Source organism: Phalacrocorax aristotelis, chromosome 14 (genome assembly GCF_949628215.1).
Source record: "Phalacrocorax aristotelis chromosome 14, bGulAri2.1, whole genome shotgun sequence".
In the NCBI taxonomy this organism is placed as follows: Eukaryota; Metazoa; Chordata; class Aves; order Suliformes; family Phalacrocoracidae; genus Phalacrocorax; species Phalacrocorax aristotelis.
The window spans coordinates 8,242,446-8,263,457 of NC_134289.1; the positions used below are offsets into that span (position 1 = coordinate 8,242,446).

A 21,012-nucleotide genomic window follows, 5' to 3' on the forward strand; every position below is an offset into this window, starting at 1 on the left:
TGATCTTTTTTGTATCTTTCATGTCCAGAAACCTTCAGAAAGTCAGGCAAACTAAACATAAAACTACAGATCTAGTTATGTGTATATGTGCATCCTCAGGTATATTTTTCAGCAGCTTTTGTGTTGAGGCTGAACAAAAGCAAAACCTCTTCCATGTGCTTCTATATTCTATTTGTTTTACACTTATTGATTAACTAGCAAACTATTTACAGTACAAAAAATTCAGCAGTAAAACATCAGTGTCACTGGCAGTCAGAGTAAAGCAAACATCTCTTTCAAGTAGTCATCAGTAAAGCATTAATACAGAGAGGTATTTCAAACTTTGGTTCAGTGTTTGGTATGACAGTGTCATTTTATTTTCTTTTCTTTGTCGAAATAAAGCTTCAGTCAGTTGGAGCAAAGCGCACGTACCTTCTGCTGAAGTGGTGTTGCCTAACCTTTGTGCTGGGAACAGCGGCTTGCCTCTGCTGGGCTGAGCGGGGACCTGGGCAGTATGGCCCCATTCTTACTGCTTTCCCGGTCATGTTTGCACATGTGGTCATTACAATCCTTCTGGGGAACGTTTAATGTGTATTTTGAAGAAATATTTTGCTTGTATGAATTGAACTTGAAGACTTAGGGGAGCTGGGCTTGTTGCTTGTATGCGCTATGCTCATTTTACACATGCGTTGGAAATCCACTGCTACTAAAAGCGCAAGAAGTGCAAGAAATGTATACTTTCTGTGCATGTGCAGCGAGGAGATGGAGAAATGGCTTCATGAAATAGAACCAATTGGAAAGGTCTGCGGGGCAGATCTAATTTTCCTGCTAGGTCATTCCTGCCATGGCCTGTAACTTCTGTTGGCTCAGGTTACAGCTGTTGTGGACTGGAAGCAGAGACTCCAGCCCTGATAACTGTCTGGGAGCTCGTTCTACACGATGATATTTAAGCGACTGGAAAAATAAATGCTATAAAGCATATGTCTAACGAATAGTCAGATTGTTGAGGTTGTAATGTTGAGCGCTCAAAATAGGAAATGTTTAAATATAAGTTTGACTGTACCACCTTTCCTTTGTGGTGTTTTATTACCATATATCTTTAATTACATTAAGACGTGCATAACAGTGTGTGGTCGTGGTTAAACTGCAAAGTTATCTGGGGGTTGACACCTTTTTCAGACCTTGTCTTGACATTTTCTTTGTCACAATGGCTTTTTCATGCACTGCATTTTTATTAACTATTTAATGCCAGTATTTTGATATAATAAAAACCCTTGAAGAGAGCGTACTTGTAGCTTTTTCTGTTTTGAAGGCATTTAAATTATTTTTAATTTTTAAAAATAAATTCAGAAATTGATTGTATTAATTATAAATTCCATATGGCTTGTTATACCTTGTTTGTAATGAACCAAATGCATTGATTTTGTAAATAATTGTTTGTGAAATGATCCTGTTATCATAACATGCTTATTTAATTTTCACCACTTGGGTGTTTCAGTTGTGCAAGACTCTTGCAGGTCAACATCAAAATGTAGAGAGAGAAGCTATTTTAAGTATTTACAAATCTGAAGTGGAATGGAATTGCATGCCATCAAACAATTTACTTCATTGCTGCTACTAAGATTATTTAGCATGTACGAATGCTACTGAATTTTTGTGTTTAGGAAGCTGGTCAATTCTGAGGGCTCTAAGGGTGCTATTCCTTGTGTGGCTTTCCCATCCACAAGATACATGCACCCATGTCTTGAAGGTAACTGAAGTTTTGAGAGAAGGTCTCATAAGGCTGCATGAGTGATGTCGAGCTGAAAACATCTGATCATGGTTAAAACTGACTCGGGAGAAAAATGTTTGTCTTGCATCATTTGACTCAGCTTATTGCTCTAGTCAGTCTGCGGCCATTGCGGATTCATGTGGCACTTGGTAGGCATCGAGTGAAAAATTTGCTGGGACTGGAGTTAGCAGTGGGAGTGTTGTGACAGAAGTGTTTTGACATGTCCAGCCAAAACCTAACTGACCTTTTAAAAAGGTGGGGGAATGAAGGGGAGAGAGAATGTCCTACTATAGATGGAGATTAAAAGGAACTGTATTTTAACACAATAAATAATTGCTTATCATACAGATATTCCTTTATTATTGTAATAAAAACCAGATACAGTTTTTTCCCTGTTATAGCAGAACACATCTCCTGAGTAGCTGAAGTGTAATAGGATTTGTGTTTTGAGGCAGTTGTACATGTGGCTTTAATGTTCCACAATAGGTAACATTTAGAGTGGATGAAGTTATCAGGCTGAGGTTCAATACTAGGTTTTATTTTGTTTTTCCTCTGTTAGCATGTTTTGGAAATAACACCTGGTAAGCCTAAAAGTTGTTTTTATTTTTTTAAAAACAAACAAAACCCCCCACTTTCCTCCTCATCTACCAAGTTTGTGTTTAAACAAAAAAAAAAGCCCAACTGTTTAGGGTTCTGAAGGAAACATACAAAGATATTACTGCTTGTTTGTTTGTTTTCAAAACTATAGGGCTTCTAGGAGATACTGTATTCCCAAAGATAAAAATGCACAGTTCTGCTATTTGTGTAGCTCTGTTGCATTTTCAGGAGTATCTTAACGGAAGACGGGGGTAAAAAAGCAAAAAAAAAAAAAATTAAAAAGAAAAAAGTACTTTTATGTCAGAACTGAGGAAGTGACCCTGGGGGTTGTCATAGATTAAACAGGAAATCACACTACAAATTGAACCCAGAACTTGAATTCCAGCTCACCGCTTTAACCGCAAGAGCATTCACTCTCTTTTCTCTGCAGGCAGGCCACCCAGCTGAAAAAAAGTACCTTTACTTGGGGGAAAAGCTGCGCCCACATCATACTGGGACGTCGGCAGAACGTCAGATGGAAGCGTGCTGCTCGGCGGTAGTGATAGTTGGCAGTAGTGTGACCCATTACTCTCCGAGTTACTGTCGACTTCTGATTTTGTGGTGGTTCATGTTTCTCCTTGTCTGAAACGCACATTTCGTGCAGTGTGCTCATTTCAGGTGTGGCTGGAAGGCTTGTAGGAAAAAATAGCTCCAGCCTGCGAGAGCTGCAGTGTAAAAGTTCCTCCTGTAAGGGAACAGTATCAGCTCACTGGAATATTTATTGCATTCGGAGACCAGTAGTTTTCCGTACCGTTTTAAGCTGATGCCAGAAAGCGTGGCCAGAGCGGTAACTTGAGTTGGTACTGCTAGAGGAGGAGGAGCATGTACTTCAGGGGAACTGGGAAACTTAGATTTTATTTTATGCAAGAGCTGCATATTCTAAAATCATGCCATTTTGACTTTCTGCACGTCATGCCCTTTTTACCTCATCATATTTTTTAGTAGGACTTTGGGAAAGGCTCCTTTTTGAAGTGACAGCTTTAGCTCAGTGTAACATGTGCAGCAACTGAGATCATCTCTTCCCGAAGGTGCCCCAACCTTTCAGTCTATATTCAGTAGCAAAGATTGAGTTTCTTGTGTACAGCAACCAGATTAAACTGCTCGTCAGCTCCATCTGCAGGCTTATATTGTCCGTAGGGTCCTGTCAACAGAAATTGCATTGTAAAAAGATGGATGGATTGTAAAGAGGTCATGGTGGCTCCTGCCTTAAAGATGAGGGACCTTCAGGAGTGGATCAGACTAAAACAGTGCTTGGTAGGCTGTCTCCAGCAAGATCCCCTGAAATCTAGTGTCACTTCTACTTTGGGTGCTACTGGAGACAGGTGATGCTTTGCCAGCATGCAAGCCAGGCATGCTTGGCATCTGGCTTTCAGGTGGTTGAGTGTAGGTGACTGGAGCAGTCTGTGAAACACTTGTTACTGAATTTGTCTTCTGCGTCAGAAGTGAGAGTTGAAATTAAAATGCAAGATCTTGTTCATGTCAGATCACTGATAATGTTGTACTGGTATTGACTAAGGAATACTGCACAGTATTAGTACCTGTCAGGAAGGTTTGTGAAGTTATTAGGAAGTAACCAGGGGGAGAAGGGCACATAGAGAGCTGTGATTTTTTTTTTTTTTCAGTTTTATTATTTGATTGTGTTAAAGCTGATGCCTCGTCAGAAATGCTGGATTTTGCTGCTTCATAAAATAATGGCACTAGAGCAGTGGGGTTGGGGTGTGGTCCAGTGGTACAAAAAGAGAGCAGCCCACCATAAGCAGAAACTGCTGCATGTACTGGAAGCAAGAGGGCAGAGGGAAATCTAGCAGCATGATTTTGGTCTGCTAAAGGTATATTTGCAGGAAGAACTGAGCCCAGAAGCTTTTAATACTACACTTTTCAGAATTTATGCTATTATATGCAGCATGTAGAAAAATAACTTATGAGATTCACTTCCTAATATGACAGTTACTATATAAAGTTTGAGAGAAATAGGTTTCTTAATTCTTTTAAAATTAGCTCACTAGATTGTAAGCTCAGGGACTGGTTTTTACAACACTTCATGCATCAGCTCTACTAGTGATCACGATTTAACATGCTACTGCAATAGAAATAATACTTTCTCCCTAGAAATTTTAAGAGGTTTGTGTGCTTTATGTGCATGAGGTCTTCGCCCCCCCGGCCTTGATTTCTTGCAAAGTAATATGATAGTGTTTGCCATTTGTGATCTTGACCACAATAATTACAGATTTTCCTTGGTGAATGTGTCCATGAAATGCTCTGAGTTAGCTATACATGGAGTTTTGAGACACAGGAGACAGGTGGATGTGACTGTGGTTATGCAGAAAGCCTGTGGTGGAAGTAGATTGCTTGTTTCATGTTTCCAGAGATTGACTGATTTGGTGTTATAATTTCATATCACTCAGCGCCATAGCAATTTATTTTGTAATATGATACACAGAACAGAGTGAATTGCTTGTTAGTGTTTTTCGATGCTGAATGTGATATGGACAATAGAGAAAAAATCCTGTACCCTCATAGGAGACCCCCAGAAGACCGTCTCTGATTTCCACACTGTTTCTCATTTTTTTGCTGATCATATCAGAGCCTCTTTTCAAATGCAGATACTTAATAAAGAGGCAGATTATCCATGTGGGAACACAATGTATATGTGTCAAGAAAAATATTGCAATGACAGTGTCTGTGCAGCACATAGTATTAAAATATTTGTTTCAATTTTTTTAATGGCTGTGTTTAATGACTGTTGCAACATCAGTTTGATTATGGGCAAAATAAGTAACAGATATCAAGATTTTAGGCAACATTAAGTTAAACCTGAATGATTTTTTTACTTAAGATGTAACTGAATTATCTCCAGGTAATGAGTAACAACGTGATGGGAAAGTTTCGGAATTAAAGTATGTGGATTTAGAATGAATATGGTAATGCATCATGTGCTTTTATACCCAGCGTTAAGAACTGTATGATGTTTTTTGACTATAGTTTGTGTTGAAATTGCTGACTCTTGAGTAATTTAAGTGGACATTCATTGTATTAAATAGGATGTGTGGATACCTGGAACTTACAGTTCATACTTGGATTTATAGGGTTCCTGTTTGTTCAGTGGAGAAATATATTCCTCACGTAATGGAGGCAGATGTAATCTTCAGTTTTTCATTTGAGCCAGTTGAATGGAAGCTGGTGTCCTACATGTAGTAGGCAGAGCGGGTTGCTGCAGAGCAATTTGAACAGTTCTAAGTTGTGGATGTTCATTCTTTGTTTCCACGTGCCAGCACTCTGCCTGTGTGGTGCGCCAGTTTAGGAAGCGGACCCAGGAAAGAGAAATGGAGGAGGAAGGGAAAGGATTAGTTTTTGGGTGCCTCCTTCTGCCTGCACTGGCCTGCTGCCTGGCCGCATGAGCACCCGTGCAGCACAAAGGAGAGGCATTGCTGTTTGTCGGGGAGTGGGGTGGGATCTTGGCAGCCGTGTTCATGTTGGCCTAAGCACCCACCATTAATGTAACACCAGAATCTGGCTACGAAGTGTTGTGCAGGCTTGGTGCTGTGATAATGTGATTTTAGCACTTTTGGTGCAAAGCATGAGCGGAACAAATCTGTGCAAGTTAGAAATGAACAAAAATCAAAGTAGAAACACCCTGATTATTTTATTATTTAGAATCAAGTGCTTTCTAATGTAATTTTAGGCAAACTTGGTCTGTGTTACTGTCGCTTATTGTCTGAACCATTGAAAAGCAGACACCAGTTGAAATCCTGTGTAGTGAAGGCAATGGAGGAGTTGATTTTGGAACAGCATGTACGAATTTTAACGATTTGAGGACAATGAACCCTTGCAATTTGACTTGTTTACTCTGTTTGGAAATGTCTCTGAATATGTAAGGTTGTTAGCGCTAAGCAAAGCTACACTGAGTGATAGACGATGTTACTGAGATCAGATTCTTTGAGTTTTAATCCTCTGTGATGTGAGCTGACAATTAAGCATTTCTTCAGAGTTCTTGGACAACTTTACATTGTCTTGATCTGACAAGTGATAATACCAATGCTGAATGTGCTGGGGGAGCAGTTCTCCACCACTGAGATGCACAAACAGGTGCATCTCAGGACCTGAGCTCCTAAGCTAAGAAACTGTGCCAGACCTTTCTTTTCATTTCTTTTTTTTTTTTGATTGAGTTCGTGCCAGCGCTGCTGGTGACAGGGATAGGGAGCTGATGGCAGATAGTGGGCAAGGGCCAAGACAAGAAAGCGATAGAGTTGGGAGAAGACACAACCCAGAGGTAAAGATGTGAAGAGAATGACTTGATGGAAGGAGGACTCAACTGAGAAGTGTCCAAACCACTGCTTTAGATTTTGAGATACTGGTGATATCATGAGGAAAACTTACAATTGTCCTATTGTTCCACCAACTTTAAAGACATTTATGTTCTATAAGTAACTCTTCTTGTAGGCATGGAAGTTGTTGCTGTTTAAGTAATTGTCTCTTGGGACTACTAGAGAATATATCATTCCAGTTGAAAGATCACTGACATAATGAAACCTTTTAAGCATTTTCCAGTGTGTAATGTACATATATAAAGATATGGTTATTTTAGTGCATTTTGGGTAGAAGATTATGGAAGCTAAGCTTTCAGTAAAACTAGTTGTGGTTCTGTTTCAGTTCTTAAATTTTTTATTTAGCAAATATTACTGAAATAAAACTTACTGAATCTTTACATATTGTAAGCTATAAGCTGGCATCATTTTATTAGAATCAGCGCAAATCACAAATCTGCAGTTCAACTGATGTGGATTTAATTGCAGGGGATGAAAACACTCAACACTAGGTTGTCCCATTTGTTAAAGGTGGTGGCTTGGGAATTCTGTATGTCTGTTATTGTGTTGCTCTGGGCTGTCTTTGGAGAGCTAGCAGTTTGTAGCTGTGATCGTTCATTTGCCCACATGAAATACCCTTTGTGGCCGCTTAGAGCAGGCTTCCAAATGATAACTTCTGTGTTCCATTTATCAAGTTTCTAAATATGTATGTAAAAAAAAACCAAAATGCAAACACTTGAACTGTAGGGAGTGTGGGGGAGCGAGCTCACAGGCTGGCTTTCTGTTGAGCAGTGCTTAGGTGCTAGAGGGGAGCTGATTGTCTTCTGTAGTGATTCTTCACGGGGGTGATTTCCAGAGTAGCTGTCTTCCTGTGAAATTTGGAAATCCTCGGGGTAAGGCTACCATGTGGCATTTTTTCAGGTTGATGATGTGTGTGTAGTGAAGTAACAGTTCTGGGAAGTAATATAAGTATGTTTTCCTGGGCTGGTGGCTGGGTAGAAATCCTCATGAGATGAGCCGTGCTGCCTGCGGCTCAGAAGCAAGGCATATCTGGGTGAAAGAATAAATGCGTTATTTGACTCCTAGGAAGCAGGGCTGCAGTCTAAGGGATCTGGAAGGAAGGCATCGTGCTGAATGCAGCAGTCTGAGCTGTGCTTCAGCTCGTAGTGGAGAACATTTAGAGAGGAGTTTGTTTTTAGGGATAGAGTAGGTGAAAAAAGGATCAGTGAATCAGTAATGCTTTTATAAAGTTTAAAAGATTGGGGAGTTCGGGCATTTGGTTGGGGGGAGGCCACTTTAACGCACCAGTGTAGTTCTCCAAGTTGAAAGATGGGGAACAAAAAAGGAAGAAAGGTGCTGTAATGTTAGAAGAGGGGATGGTAACAGCACTTAGATCCATCCTACTGTTCTCCAGGATGATGGGCAGGATTAAAAAAAGAGGTGGGAGGCATTTAAAGGGAAATCGAATAATTGCAGCTTTTAATGTGGAAACTTGCTCCCTTTTTTTCTTAAAACTATGTCTTTACTTCACAGCAAGCAAGGGCAGAGCAGGAAGAGGAATTCATCAGTAATACTCTATTTAAGAAGATCCAAGCTCTGCAGAAAGAAAAAGAAACCCTTGCAGTAAACTATGAAAAGGAAGAGGAATTTCTCACTAATGAGCTCTCAAGAAAACTGATGCAGGTAATTGGTGCCTTTACTGAAATTTTTCCCAGGAGCCTCAGGACCAGCTGGTGGTTGAACTTTTTTATGTGACTGTGACTGCAGTCAGAGGGATGTGGTCAGGTTGTTGCTGTCGTAAGGCTGACACTTGATACAAGCGAAGTACAAGTGTAGTGAGTAAGTATTTTGATGTGTCGCTTTAAAGTTTGCATCTGCAAACTCATAGCATTGAGAACATGGAAGTTGGTATAGAGATGCAAAGAAATGGATGTATCTTAAAGTGAAAGTTAACTGTGTTACAGAAGAGTTACTGATTAATTTTAAATGTTAGTGAAACAGACACTTTTTTTGGAGTATTTGATATTTAACAGGAGTCCTGAAATATTAAACTTTATATACAAGAATGTGCAGTGATGCTTGGAGGAGACTTTATCTGTAAGTTTATCCAGACTTTGAACAAAACAGTTGCTTCTCTTGAATTAGAAGGCTTACATCAGTCAGGTGCTAGAAGTAAAAAATTGAAGATGCTGGGACAATTTATGTCAGAGAAACTTCTTTTCATTACCCAAGTTGCTAATTTTTGGAAAGGGGGTAAGTATTTATTGGAAGTGTTGTATATACTTGCCCTGTTCTGACAGAATTGCCTAAATACCTGCTTTTGACCTCTGTAGGAGGCAGGGTGCTGTTAGGTGAATTTTCGGTGTGATCTACTGTGGCTTTTTTCATGCCACTACTTATAAGCTTTGTCATGAAAAACTATTCAGTTTTGAAGAACCTAATTTGCATGTCGTAAGCATTTCTTATGTTGTGCAGCTGGAGACTTAAGGCGTGTTTAGCCCTGCAGTTAGGAAATATGCTGTTTGGAAACAACATTACAGCTAATCCCATCTGATGCTTTTGTTACTGAAAACTGGGACTTCTGTGACTTTGTCTATTTGATGCCTATTGCCACATAGTTGAGTATCAAGATAAAATATTCTCAATCTGGTATTAACACTTCCCCTTGCTGTTCTTGAGGACTGACAAAAATGCTTCTGAATTGGATGTACATTTGCTTTCAGTCATACATTTTTATGAAAAACAGTGAAGCAGATGGCAACAAAATGGGGCTATCGAGTGTTCTTCTCTAATTGAAGTAAGATGTAGATATCACTACAGATAAAGCTTTCCACTGAATTCTCTTCCAGTAAAGGGAGAACTGGTATTTCGAGCAATGTTGTTTAATTGAAAGGGCCGTGTAGAAATCTGTTACAGAAACAGGTTACCTGGGGCTGTACTATACATTGTATAGAGCAAAGTGAAACTTACTTTAAAAGTAAAAGCATGAATTAGAGTTGATTTGGCTGAAGGGTTTTGAACTCATATAATGACCTTGCACACAAATTTGTACTGCAGAAGTTCTGCACCAACTGATTGCTGTATGTAGTAATTGCTTGAAATGTATAGCCTTTTTGGTAGAATTCAACTGAGATTTCTTTAAAGCTGTATCTTTAGCAGTTCTTAAATTACTAATATTATACAAAATAGGTTCACACATTACAAAGAAAAATGTAAGCTTCTTGTCAACCTAAAACTACAATTAGTTTTTATTCTTTTCTGCTCTGGACTTTCAGAAAGTATCCTTTGACTATTGCCCCAAATTAAGGAAAAGGCGAACAATCTACTGTTCTCAAAATGGCCAAGGGGGTGCCTCGTTGTGATGTATGAAATAATGCAAGGGCGTTACGCTGTTTATCCATTGGAAACTCTTAAAGGGTGTAACTTCATTCTCACTGGCAAGAGAAAGATTCAGAGAAGCATGTATATCTGAAACAGAATGCAGGCATAAAACTGGTGAAGTTATTCTCACCTTTTGTACAGCACCTGGAGAAAATCCTCGGTCTTGGATTCAATATCGTCCCATAAATATTATCTGGCTTTCAGTAGGCAGGCTGCAAGTTTCTGCTGGAAAAAAAGAAACTACATAGCCATAACTACAGTAATATGGAGCTAAAATTCTGACCACCACCTGCTTTTATTAAACAGTAGCTCAGCCTACAGCCTTACACTTCATTTCACGTGGCCTTCCTGTAAGCCTCATTCAGCGTTGATAAAGGCTGGTCATGTCAATCAGAAGATTTTAAAAGGTGACAATTCCTAAATGCACCTGTGTTCCAAATTGTTAGTCCTAAAACTCTGTAATTTCTCTCAGCATCATTAGGTAGCAGTTTCTGGAAGTAAGTTGTTTGTCCTCTATCTAAATATTAACCCAGCTTACTTGCAGAAGAGAACAGCTGTCAACATCCTGTCAATGTTGGTAGCAGTTGTGCCTGTGAAGGGTGAGTGGCATGGACTATTTTGCTTACAGGTTCACGTGTTAACTGCAGTACAGGGAGGAGAAGATGGCAAGGGGTATATCAAAGCTCTAGTGCAAAGCATATTTTAAGCTGTGTCAGAGGAGTTCTGCCTAGTTGGCAGGTTTTGTAGCCCATACATCTGGATGACTTTTCATACCTTTACGGTGGCTTGAGACTTGCAGTACAGGTGGAGGGCTTTGTTTTAATGCAAACAGTTCAGTATTAAAACTGTTATTCTGTTTGTGTGTAGGCTGAATGCAGATCTCATTTCGTGGCTTGATTATGTCTTTGATGTGATAAACTTGCTGTGAAATGTGAAAAATATATATCAATATTTTGTCCTGAACACTAGTAACATGCTCAGCAGCTTCTAAATTATACAAAGGAAATGGTCCCTTCCCCTAAAGAGCTTACCTGTAGAGTTAGGAAATATTTGAATATTATAGTATGTTTCCACAAAAATAATTTTCTCTCTTTATAGCGATCATGGATTTAGTAAGTTAATATTAGAAGATTTGTGAATTGCAGGCAATTTTCTTAAATAGCAAAGAACTGAAAATAATATTGACATTTTTGTTTTACGAAAGCCTATCTGTTGTTTGGAAGTTTTGAATCCTGGAAATTATAGCTGTGTAGACTGCCAGATAAAAAATCTGAGAAGAGAAACTCCTGATATTACAAATAAACTCATTTTGTGGAAAAGGTAATATTAGCACTTATCACATGGTCAACTTGATATTTATTACCATACCTTTTCTAGTGCAGGATACTACTCTCATTACACAGGTGTAGTGCTCAATTCCTGGCTAATGTTTTTCAGACACAGAAAGTTAAGATAAATACAATTTATTTTTCTGAATTTCCTGACATCTGAGAGTGCCAATTCTTACCATTACCTACTAGAATGTAGCAATTCTGTCTTTATTAGAGGATGCAAGACTGAAGAGGCAGTTATAAGGCTACTAATAAATTGATAGATGCCCACTGCCATTTTTGGTATCTTTCCTTTGGAGAGAATTCTGGCTAAATTAGATGCAGACTTTGGATGATGACTTAACCAGAAGTACAGTAGTCTCCAGTGGAAGTGTTGACAGTAATTGGTTGCTCCACTGTTGTTTGCTCTTTGGGGTTAAATTCTTAATCTCCATGTTCATCTGCCAGGCAACAGTGGTCTAACCTGGAAACAGACTTTCAAAATTCATGCTGTCAAACATTGTGCATCAAATGGCTTCCTGCTTTTTGGATGACTAAGGGCGGAAGAAAAATGCATATGCATCTGTTTTGCCTAAGACTTTGCCTTTTGGAACAGTGGGAGGGGTGTACTTCTGGTAAACTGTATATGATTTGTAGTCTCTTAATTTTTCAAGTATTCACTAGCCTGTAGCTGTGTCAAAATTACTGCCATATTATTTAGTTGAAAGCCATGTAGCAGCGGGACATTTTTCGTAGTGCCTGTGTGGTTTTTTGCTTTGTCAAACCTTTGTTTGTCACAATTGTAGGGGCTTATGCATCACATTCAGAGTGGAATCTGGAATGAGCTCCCAAAATGTTAAATCGTTTTAAATGTGAAAGCTGTGCCAGAGCACGAGCCGCAGTGCTCCTCGCTAACAGCCCAACAAGAATTTCCCGGTTCAGCATGATGTGCATTACTGTTACAAAACAGAGTTACGTCAGGTTTTCAATACTGTAAGAAATTGATATTGAAGCATTTTACTATATGCCAGCCTCATTCTAAACATACACAGTAGCATATAAAAGAAGGTGTTTTCACTGGAATAATACTGTCTTCCTGTTGCTAGGCTTTCTGGTGACATACCATTGCTTGATGATACCTGTTTATAACTGCGTGGCATTAACTTTTACTGCATCTACAAGCCCAATAAATAAGTGTATGCTTTTACTAGTTAAAACTCCTTTGTTTAGCATAACTTTTAATTTTCTAGGCTGAATGCTGCAGAAATGGAGCACATGCATCTCAACAGAGTTTTTGGAGTAAACAAAAGCTTTTAATCACATACGTTCTTGATAAAGTTCTCATAAGCCTTACATACATTCACTGTATTTTCTCATGCATTTACTCTAATTATATCTTTGTCTACCTGACTAAGTCTCTGGGAAGTTTGGAACTATTTTTATATAGTCCTTATAAAATGGTAGTAATATTTTGCAGAGTATCATTGGAAGTGATTTGATGCAGGATCTGTTCTTGCAGCTGTGGACGTGGACTTGTTGAGTTACTGTTTTGGAATGTAAAGTAGTAAATCTTGGAAATTTTTCTTTCGTGAAACAAGGCTGCTCAAAAGAGTAATTTTTAATATTGTTTAAACTTAAAGTCAGTTATTCTTGAAATTGTGCAACAGTCCTTTTCAAAATCAAATAGAGATTTTTTCAATACCCTTCATGTTATTGGAGGTGCAAATTGGTCCAAGTATCTGTCCTTGAAAGTAAAATGTTGCAACATACCAAGGTAATAGCATAATGGGAGGTAAGGCAGATAAGTAATTGGGAGGCTATACAGAACGGTTTCTCATGCAAGTCTGATTCTTGACAATTATTTCAAAAATTATAAGTCTGTAAACATAAGCTATTACCCTTCCTGCTCTCCAAAATATGATGCGTCAGCTCAAGGATGCAAATGTGATTGTGTGGAATAAACAGAGTCAGCTCATCTATCATGTTTTGATGAACATCTGGACATAAAGAGGAGGGAAACTGCTGATACAAATTTGTTAATAGGACTTTCAGGATGCAGCACAGGAGAAATTGGACAACTTCTGAGGGCTGGAGTACTAAAAATAGACTGTTCAGTACAATGTACAGGGTCATAGTCTGGAGGATAAATGAGGGTTGTTTTTTTAAGGGGGCACTTCAACCATTAGCTCCATTATTTCATAAAAACACTTTCCACTGTCCTAGAATAAGCCAGTACGCTAAGGAAGCAAGGTCAGTGTGGTCCTACATTGTATCAGGAAACTTATTTCTTTAAAGAAGAGGAGGATATTACTATAGTTGTATAGGACTTACTGAACTAACGCGTGTGCTCTTTCTGCTGCTAAGCTTTGTATTTGATGGCCCTGTTCTCACTTTAAAGTATTAGTCTCTCTTGCACCGAACCCATCTCTTATCTTAGGTAGCTGAAAATTCCCCCAGTATCTATCCTACAGTTTTCATATGCAATTCAAGATCTATAAGACATTGTCGTCAAAGTGACATGTTCTAACACATTTTTTCCCTCTCTTTAGCTGGCAGCCGTAGGTGTATCTGTAAACAATTGTTACTATAATTGCATATAATTAAAGAGATTGAAAATACTCTCTTACTTTACTAAGTAAAATAAACACTATCCACCAGTGTTTTACCAATGGATATTTTCTTATCGTTAGCAATTCTGTTCTTCAGCGTTGGTGTTTCAACATTAACTGGATTTTGTTTGTTTTGCTTTGTTTTTGTGATCAAAGCCAATAAAAGAGGAAAATTACCCAATTGTGAGTGACAGACACCGTGGTTAATGTATATTTTGGTGTGAATTATTAGTATTTTTCTCCCACTTTGAATAATGAAGCCGAAGGAGTGAAGGGGAATAGCAAATAAAGTAGGTTCATCAGAATGTCCAAGAGGGCTGTCATGTTATAATCCCTTTTCCCTCAAGGGGAAAGTGATTGTGTGTGTATTCCCACCCACTCTGCTTTCTGGTATATTTATGTTGAAATCAGAATAGAAGATATTCCTGCAATAGATCTCTCCTGGCTTCACTTAGTAGCTTTCTGATCAGCTGGAAGGGTCCTTTGGCTGCAGTATGTTCGCAAGCCCAAGGTAAAGTTTAGTAGACCCTACCCAGCAGCTACCGATCTAACAAGTAAGCCTCATCAGTTCCTTGTCATGGAAATTCCAGCAAGGTTTAAAATGAATGATTTGACAAGCAAGATTGTGCTATTGCAGCTCAATTTGTTTTAAATAATACTATAGTTGCATTTGCATGAAGCACACAAGAACAGCAGTATTTGTTAACTTGGTTTGAGGTGCCTTCGTATGACTGAATCTGCCTGACTCACTGGTCTGCCTGCAAATGCTAGCAGTCCCCAGCCACGTGCTTTCTGTTAGCAGCATCTGGCTTTAGGCTGAGTAAGAGGTTCTGGCCATGTGCCTTTCGTACAGTTTAATTTGCTAACTAAATATAAGCTGATTACAGCAACTGGCTTTGGCCTCAGTTTTTAGTTAGGTGCAAAAAAAAAAAAGTGCCTAGCATTTTTAATGGAGCAAAATGAAGATTGATGGAAGTGCAGTGAGTACCTTGAGCTAGGTGGTAATCCGTGCGCTGTCTGCTCCTTGGGCTCTTTGGCTGTCTTCAGTCTTTTCAATGGTAGCTGCTTTGTAGGGGTGGGGAAGGGAAGGAGAGGGGCTTACGCAGTTGCAAGACTAAATAATGTCTCTTTCATATTAAACCTTTTTTTCCCAACCAAGCTTGACTCCAATACTGAAGTAAGAAATACCAAATTTTTGAGAACCAAACAGTATTTTGAATTTAAAGTATGAATATAAATTCTTCTTTTAATGAAAATCTCACTTAGCAGCCCAGCGTATTCTCACACAATAAATGAAATGCTTTATTTCCAACTAAACAGTTTAACAAAATTTCCTGACCATTTGATCAAGAGCTGCCATGATATTCTCAGTCATTATCATGTTGGAGTCTAGGTGGCTTCCTCAAGTGCATGGGAATTTCCATGAGCACCAGGGGTTTTGGAAAATATGCTGTAATTTAGTAAGTGAAAGGAATAAATCTCATTTATTTTTTTAATTACTATTCTGGTATTCATTTTAATTTGTGAAAAACAATCTTGAAATCGGTAAGCCCTGAAAACACGGTTAAACTGCGAACTTGTCCCATACATAAGTTGCCAAGTAGTTACTGTCTGCCTAGTGCTCTCTCCGCACAAGCCTTTCTGCTCTGAACTCTGCCAGGCTGCACTTCACAGACCATTTTGTCTCTCAATAGCAGCAAAAGGAACTGAATTAATGAACTAGCAATTTTAGCTTGCTTTAAAAATCAGTGTATGTCTCTTGACTGGGGCTATCCAGGAACCTCAACTTGTATCCATGACTGTGAGGTATGTCTCCATTTCCTCAGATTTTCCTCACACATATAAACACTGTGATCTTATGTATAGTTATGTGATAGCCAAAAGAACTGGCCTAGAAAATGAGCAGGTGGGAAGAGGTGCCTGCAGTTTTCAGTGGATGGCCAGAGTATGGTGTAATTCTACCACTGTCTTTTGCTAACATTTGCTTTTCCCAAAGTCAAATTCACGTGTTCGTACCGTGGTGCCAGTCACACTGTTTTATCCACAGGAAGACTTGGATCCCTGTGTCAGAGCGATTCCGTTGTGATTTTGACTTTAATGTTAAAAGTGACTCTCCTCCAAGCCATAATTTACGTTAAAATGTGGGGGTGTTTTTGTTTGTCTGTTTGAGAGCTTTGAGAGTAAAGATTTTTTTTTTTTGATTGGAAATATTAACTGAATAAAAATTTCCCTTGAGTGTTAATAAAATTTATAATCCTGATTTGAAATAACCAGTGTTTTTATGTCATCAGAATATTTTGAATCTTGCTAGTATAGGAATAGAAATTAGATTTATTTTTTGCTACTATCTTGTTGCACAGTGATTTCAGCAGTATGACTTCAGTCATGATTTTGAACTTTCAGCTGCCTGGGAGAAGGAAGCGCTAAGGCCTGCATTTTTTTGCTTTGGGTGCTCTTGAGATGATGCAATTAGATTAAAATTAATGCTTTTGTGAACATTATGATAGATTCTTGAAATGTCTATAATTATTTTATATGCTATATATAATGTATCTATTGTGATTTGACTTTATTAAATATTTGGAAATGTAGTTTACTTCCATCTGCTTTGTAAATGGAACACAGTTTAAAATGTTGCTTTTTTGAAGGGCTGTTGGGTGGGTTGTGTGGTTTGAAGTCTTGAAGAATCATCAGTAGAGAATTTAACATGCGGTAAGAATAAACGTGTAAATAAGTGTATAAAAGGTACATAATGTTTCATACTTCTATTTGTGTGTTTAAAGTACTTCCATGTCTCCTGAATTTTTAGCTGCAGCATGAGAAAGCTGAACTGGAGCAGCATTTAGAGCAGGAACAGGAATTTCAAGTGAACAAACTGATGAAGAAGATTAAAAAACTGGAAAATGATACAATTTCGAAGCAGCTCACCCTGGAGCAGGTAACTCCTTACTTTCAGAGTGATATGACTGTAAAACAAGGGATTCTGGGGAAAAACAAAACAACAAAACCCCCAAGAGATGAAAAAACAAGCAACCAAAATACCCCAAAACTTGTATTGTATTAGATTTGACTTAATTTTTTAAGTATGTAAGAAACTGGGCAATATCAAAAATATAGAAAAGTCAGTTTGACTTTCAAAGCAGCAAATCATTAACATAAGTTATTACAAGAAACTTTGATTAATTTTTTTACAATGGCTGTTATAACTTTTAGTAGCCTCACTTCAGGCCTTCACTTCTGCTGGACAGCTGTGAGTTTTGCAAATGCAACTTTTCTAAGTAATGCTTCTTGTTGCTGTTATCAGCTTCCATTCTCACGCTGTTAGTGAGAAAGTCTGTCAGTTCTGACAGCGGCTAAGCACAACAGTAAGCGATATGTATGTGGTCTAGCTAGTGCTCTAGGACACCTTTCTATAGCAGCTTGGGTAGCACGGGACTTGAACTGTGAGATGTCAGCTGCACGTATACTTAAGAAGATTTGAGATTTGACTACATCCAACTCCCTTCATCCCTAGATAGTTATGAAGATTGCAGAGATAAAACACCACTTGTTTTGGTCATGTTTCCACTGGAAGTTTAGACAATGGGGACTACTCTTATGTCTAATTTTAGGCATGTGCATGAAAGCATCTCTGGCGTTAGCAGGAGTCCTTTTGACTTAAAAGGCAAACTGATGAAACATATAGGCTTGTTAAAGAACCTCAGTTTTTCTGACTTGTGGAAATTCAGTAATTTGGGTGGTATAAATATTGTACATTATTTCAGTGAATTTTTTTGCTGTTATCAGATGTGGAACTTCTTTGTTGCTGGTAATCTGAATTTCTACCAGTTTTGTATGACTCTCCTATTTCTGGTGACATTGTGGATAAATTCAGGGCTATCTTAATGATTAAATGGGTTTTCTTGATTCTTATGCTAACCTTCTATATGGAGATATCTATGGAACAAATCAAAAAATAGAAAGGTAGGAGGATGTAGTTGCCAGCAAATCCTTAACCAGCAGTGAAATTAACATGAGATTGAAATAACTCTCTTGGCCACAAGGTGGTGGCAGCCACTTAATCAAAATGCAAAGTCAGCTTACATATTAAGCCGGTTTAGTCTTTGAAATGTTAGCGTGAGCCACAGCTGAAATCTTAATGGTATGTATTTTTGTATCATTGTTCTGGGCAGACAGACTTGTGAAATCATAAAATTCGAAACTTGTTGCTGCATTTGAATATCAGTGATAAATCGTTCAAAAAGCAGGGATGCTCAAAGGTCTTTCAAATATCTGAGCTTGAAAACTTTGTTCAAGATGATGTTAAATTTGGCTATCAGTCTTACTTAGAAATTCCATATGTATTTATATGTAATGCAATGTATACATTACTGTAAGAGAAAACAAAGATAGAGTAAATCTTGAGTTACTTTGAACTTCAGCATGCTTTCTTCACAAATTAGGGGGGAAAAAAAAAGCCTATTGTAGTAATTAACCAGCTGCAGCAACAGCCTTTGGGGCATGTGCCGTACCTAGCAAGAAGCAACCAAAATTTGTGAGCAGAGCGATGTTGCCTTTATGGTATATGTAGGGAATTCAGGAAGAGAGATTGCCAACATAACCTTTGTGAGACCTGTTAAACAGGGCTTGGAAGGAGTATTTCAGCAATGCTTTGAATATAATCTAGGGCTGGGTTACTAGATCTATCACTGTAATCAGTGAGCAGTTAGTTACAGCATGCATTCACTAAACTATTGTTTTTAAAATATGGAACATTAATTATCTATGCTTTGTGTCCTTCCTCCTTTGCTTTCTGTCATCTGAGCTGCTTGTGCCACTGGTGATCACTAGGTAGCCAGTTAGTAGCAGTGATGGTCACATAGAATGTTATTTCTAAATAAAAATCTAAGCTGGATCTTAGGGTTCAAATGTGACCTAACTTAATTTTCTTAAGTCAGCTTGAAGTGGCAGAACATTCTTCTCTGAAGGCTAATGGCGAAGAAATTTGCAACCTGTGACTATCTCATTAACTGATTGTCTCAGTTAAAATCAGCAATAATGTTCTGTGTTATAGTTCAGTAGTTTGATAGGAAATATAGCTGTCAGTTTTGTCCTACAGAGGCCAAGTTTGGGTAGTCTTGCTGTTACTCATTTTAATTGTTTTTCACACAGTACAGTGAGGAACTAGAATTGTTGCAGTTAGGAGATGAAGAATAAGAACTGAACTGCTAATAATAATCTCCTTTAGTTCTTTGAAAGGAGAATGACATGAAATGTGTAAAGTTTTCTGGAAAGATACTTGTGGAGAGCAGCAGAGAATTAAAGCTACAAAGCAGGAGGGGCAAATGAGAAGCAGAGAAGTGAAATTTGGGATAGTGGGCTTAGAGGTCATAATCAGCTTTCACTTATTTGGAAGATCTCTGTTTCAGAAGGGAATAGTTGTGCTTGTTGGTAAGTTGGCAAGAAGGCTGGAGAAGGGGTAATCCAAGAACACACAGACAATGGATATTTTAGCTGCATTTGAAGTGAAGTAAGTGTATGCATGAAAGAGACACAATTAGATGGTGAGGAAGGTTAAAAGGGATTTTTACCTTCCTCTGAAGGGAAGATTATGGTCCAAAAAAGCAAGCAATACTTCCTCATTTCCCTGTTGTGATGGTAAAAATTAGGTGATGTTGGATTAGAATGTAACTTTGAACCCATATAGAATGACACTAGTATTGACAGAGCTGCTGTTTGGCCTTGATATATAATCCCATCCTGCTTATTTTAGTTCAGAATACTATCATATTCCTAACAAATTCCTCAACTAGAGTTAGACTGCATTTCAAAGTACACCTGAAACTACCTAGTACAAAACAACTAGACCTATTCTCTGAATTCACAGCTCTGGTCGGGATGCTGCAGTCCCTTCTCCTGTAGGTTCAATTCAAGGTGTTCATCCTCAAAGCTTTAATATCCAGGCACTGGGAGGAACTGGGACAACACTCAGTATCAGGAAAGGAAGATACTTGTTTTCAGTGTGTTTTCATGTTACTAGAAATGGGGACTTCTAGATCTCTGTTTCTCAACCTGTTTCTTTGGTGTTTCATCAGAGCACGTTTGTCAGCCTTCAGGGCACAATACAAGGCTCATTTGTGTATCGTTGCTGATGATTTGTTTTTGCCATTGTGCGTGCTCACCTACATGCAGATTTCTAATTAATGGACTCTGCTGCCTTGGTCGTAGTTGCTGTAATACTAAATGTAATATTAGATTTTTCAAATCCAAGACTATAAATGATTTACTGTCTTCAAATTCCAGTGTGCCCTTTATCCTACTGTTAAATGAAATACATCTATTTTCATTAGTATGTTTCTGTGGGTTTGGTGCTAGATCAATTACATAGTTGTAAAAAGACTATGTCAGAGCAGGCGAGTCTAAACGATGCTGCACTGAAGTGATGCAACAACCGTTGCTGCAGAAGTGATCTGCAGTCAAACCTTCTTCATCATGTGTTTAGATAGCTATGCGATGTAGTAAAGATCTGCGTGTTGGTAATGTAGAAGCACGGTGTGCAGATTCCTGGAACGTTTTGTGTGCTTTCTTCCCTCTGAATGCTGTCAGCCCCCAGCATTGGCCAAGCTGGCTAATGAGCAGCGCCCTGTGTCGCCCGGGGCTGAGCCCTTTGCCTTTGTACCGTGCCAGCTCCTGCTGGTGTGGGGAACAAGGTGTTGGCTGGTGTCCAAATTCTCATCCTTCATGTGAGGCTGGAGCATGTTGCTCCTGACTTCTCTCTTACTGAAGTGGAAGTTCCCTCAGCTGTTAACGTACATCTGGAAACTCAGACATGGAAAGATTTACTAAACAGTGTTTCTTTTTAATTATGTTCCTTGTTTCTCATCAATATATGTCTATTTTTACTTAAAGTAACTAATTTCTCTAAGCTTTAAAGAAGAAACCTGTACATTCATTAAACTTGTACATTAAACCTGAAGTGTGCAAGTTTAAATTTTGGGAATCTCAATATTTGTTTGGTGGTTAGTACTTTGCAGATTTAGGTG

At 38.5% G+C, this 21,012-nt stretch overlaps 1 protein-coding gene across 2 annotated transcripts in view; it reads left to right on the forward strand.

The window, feature by feature from the left end:
* Window positions 1–21,012, forward strand: part of CCDC6 (coiled-coil domain containing 6) — a 52,568-nt gene that overhangs the window by 12,589 nt on the left and 18,967 nt on the right. For both annotated transcript variants that reach the window (XM_075109763.1, XM_075109764.1), the window contains exons 2-3: window positions 8,224–8,373; window positions 16,800–16,928. In XM_075109763.1, the coding sequence (XP_074965864.1) occupies window positions 8,224–8,373; window positions 16,800–16,928 (279 nt within the window). The remainder of the gene's footprint in view (window positions 1–8,223; window positions 8,374–16,799; window positions 16,929–21,012) is intronic.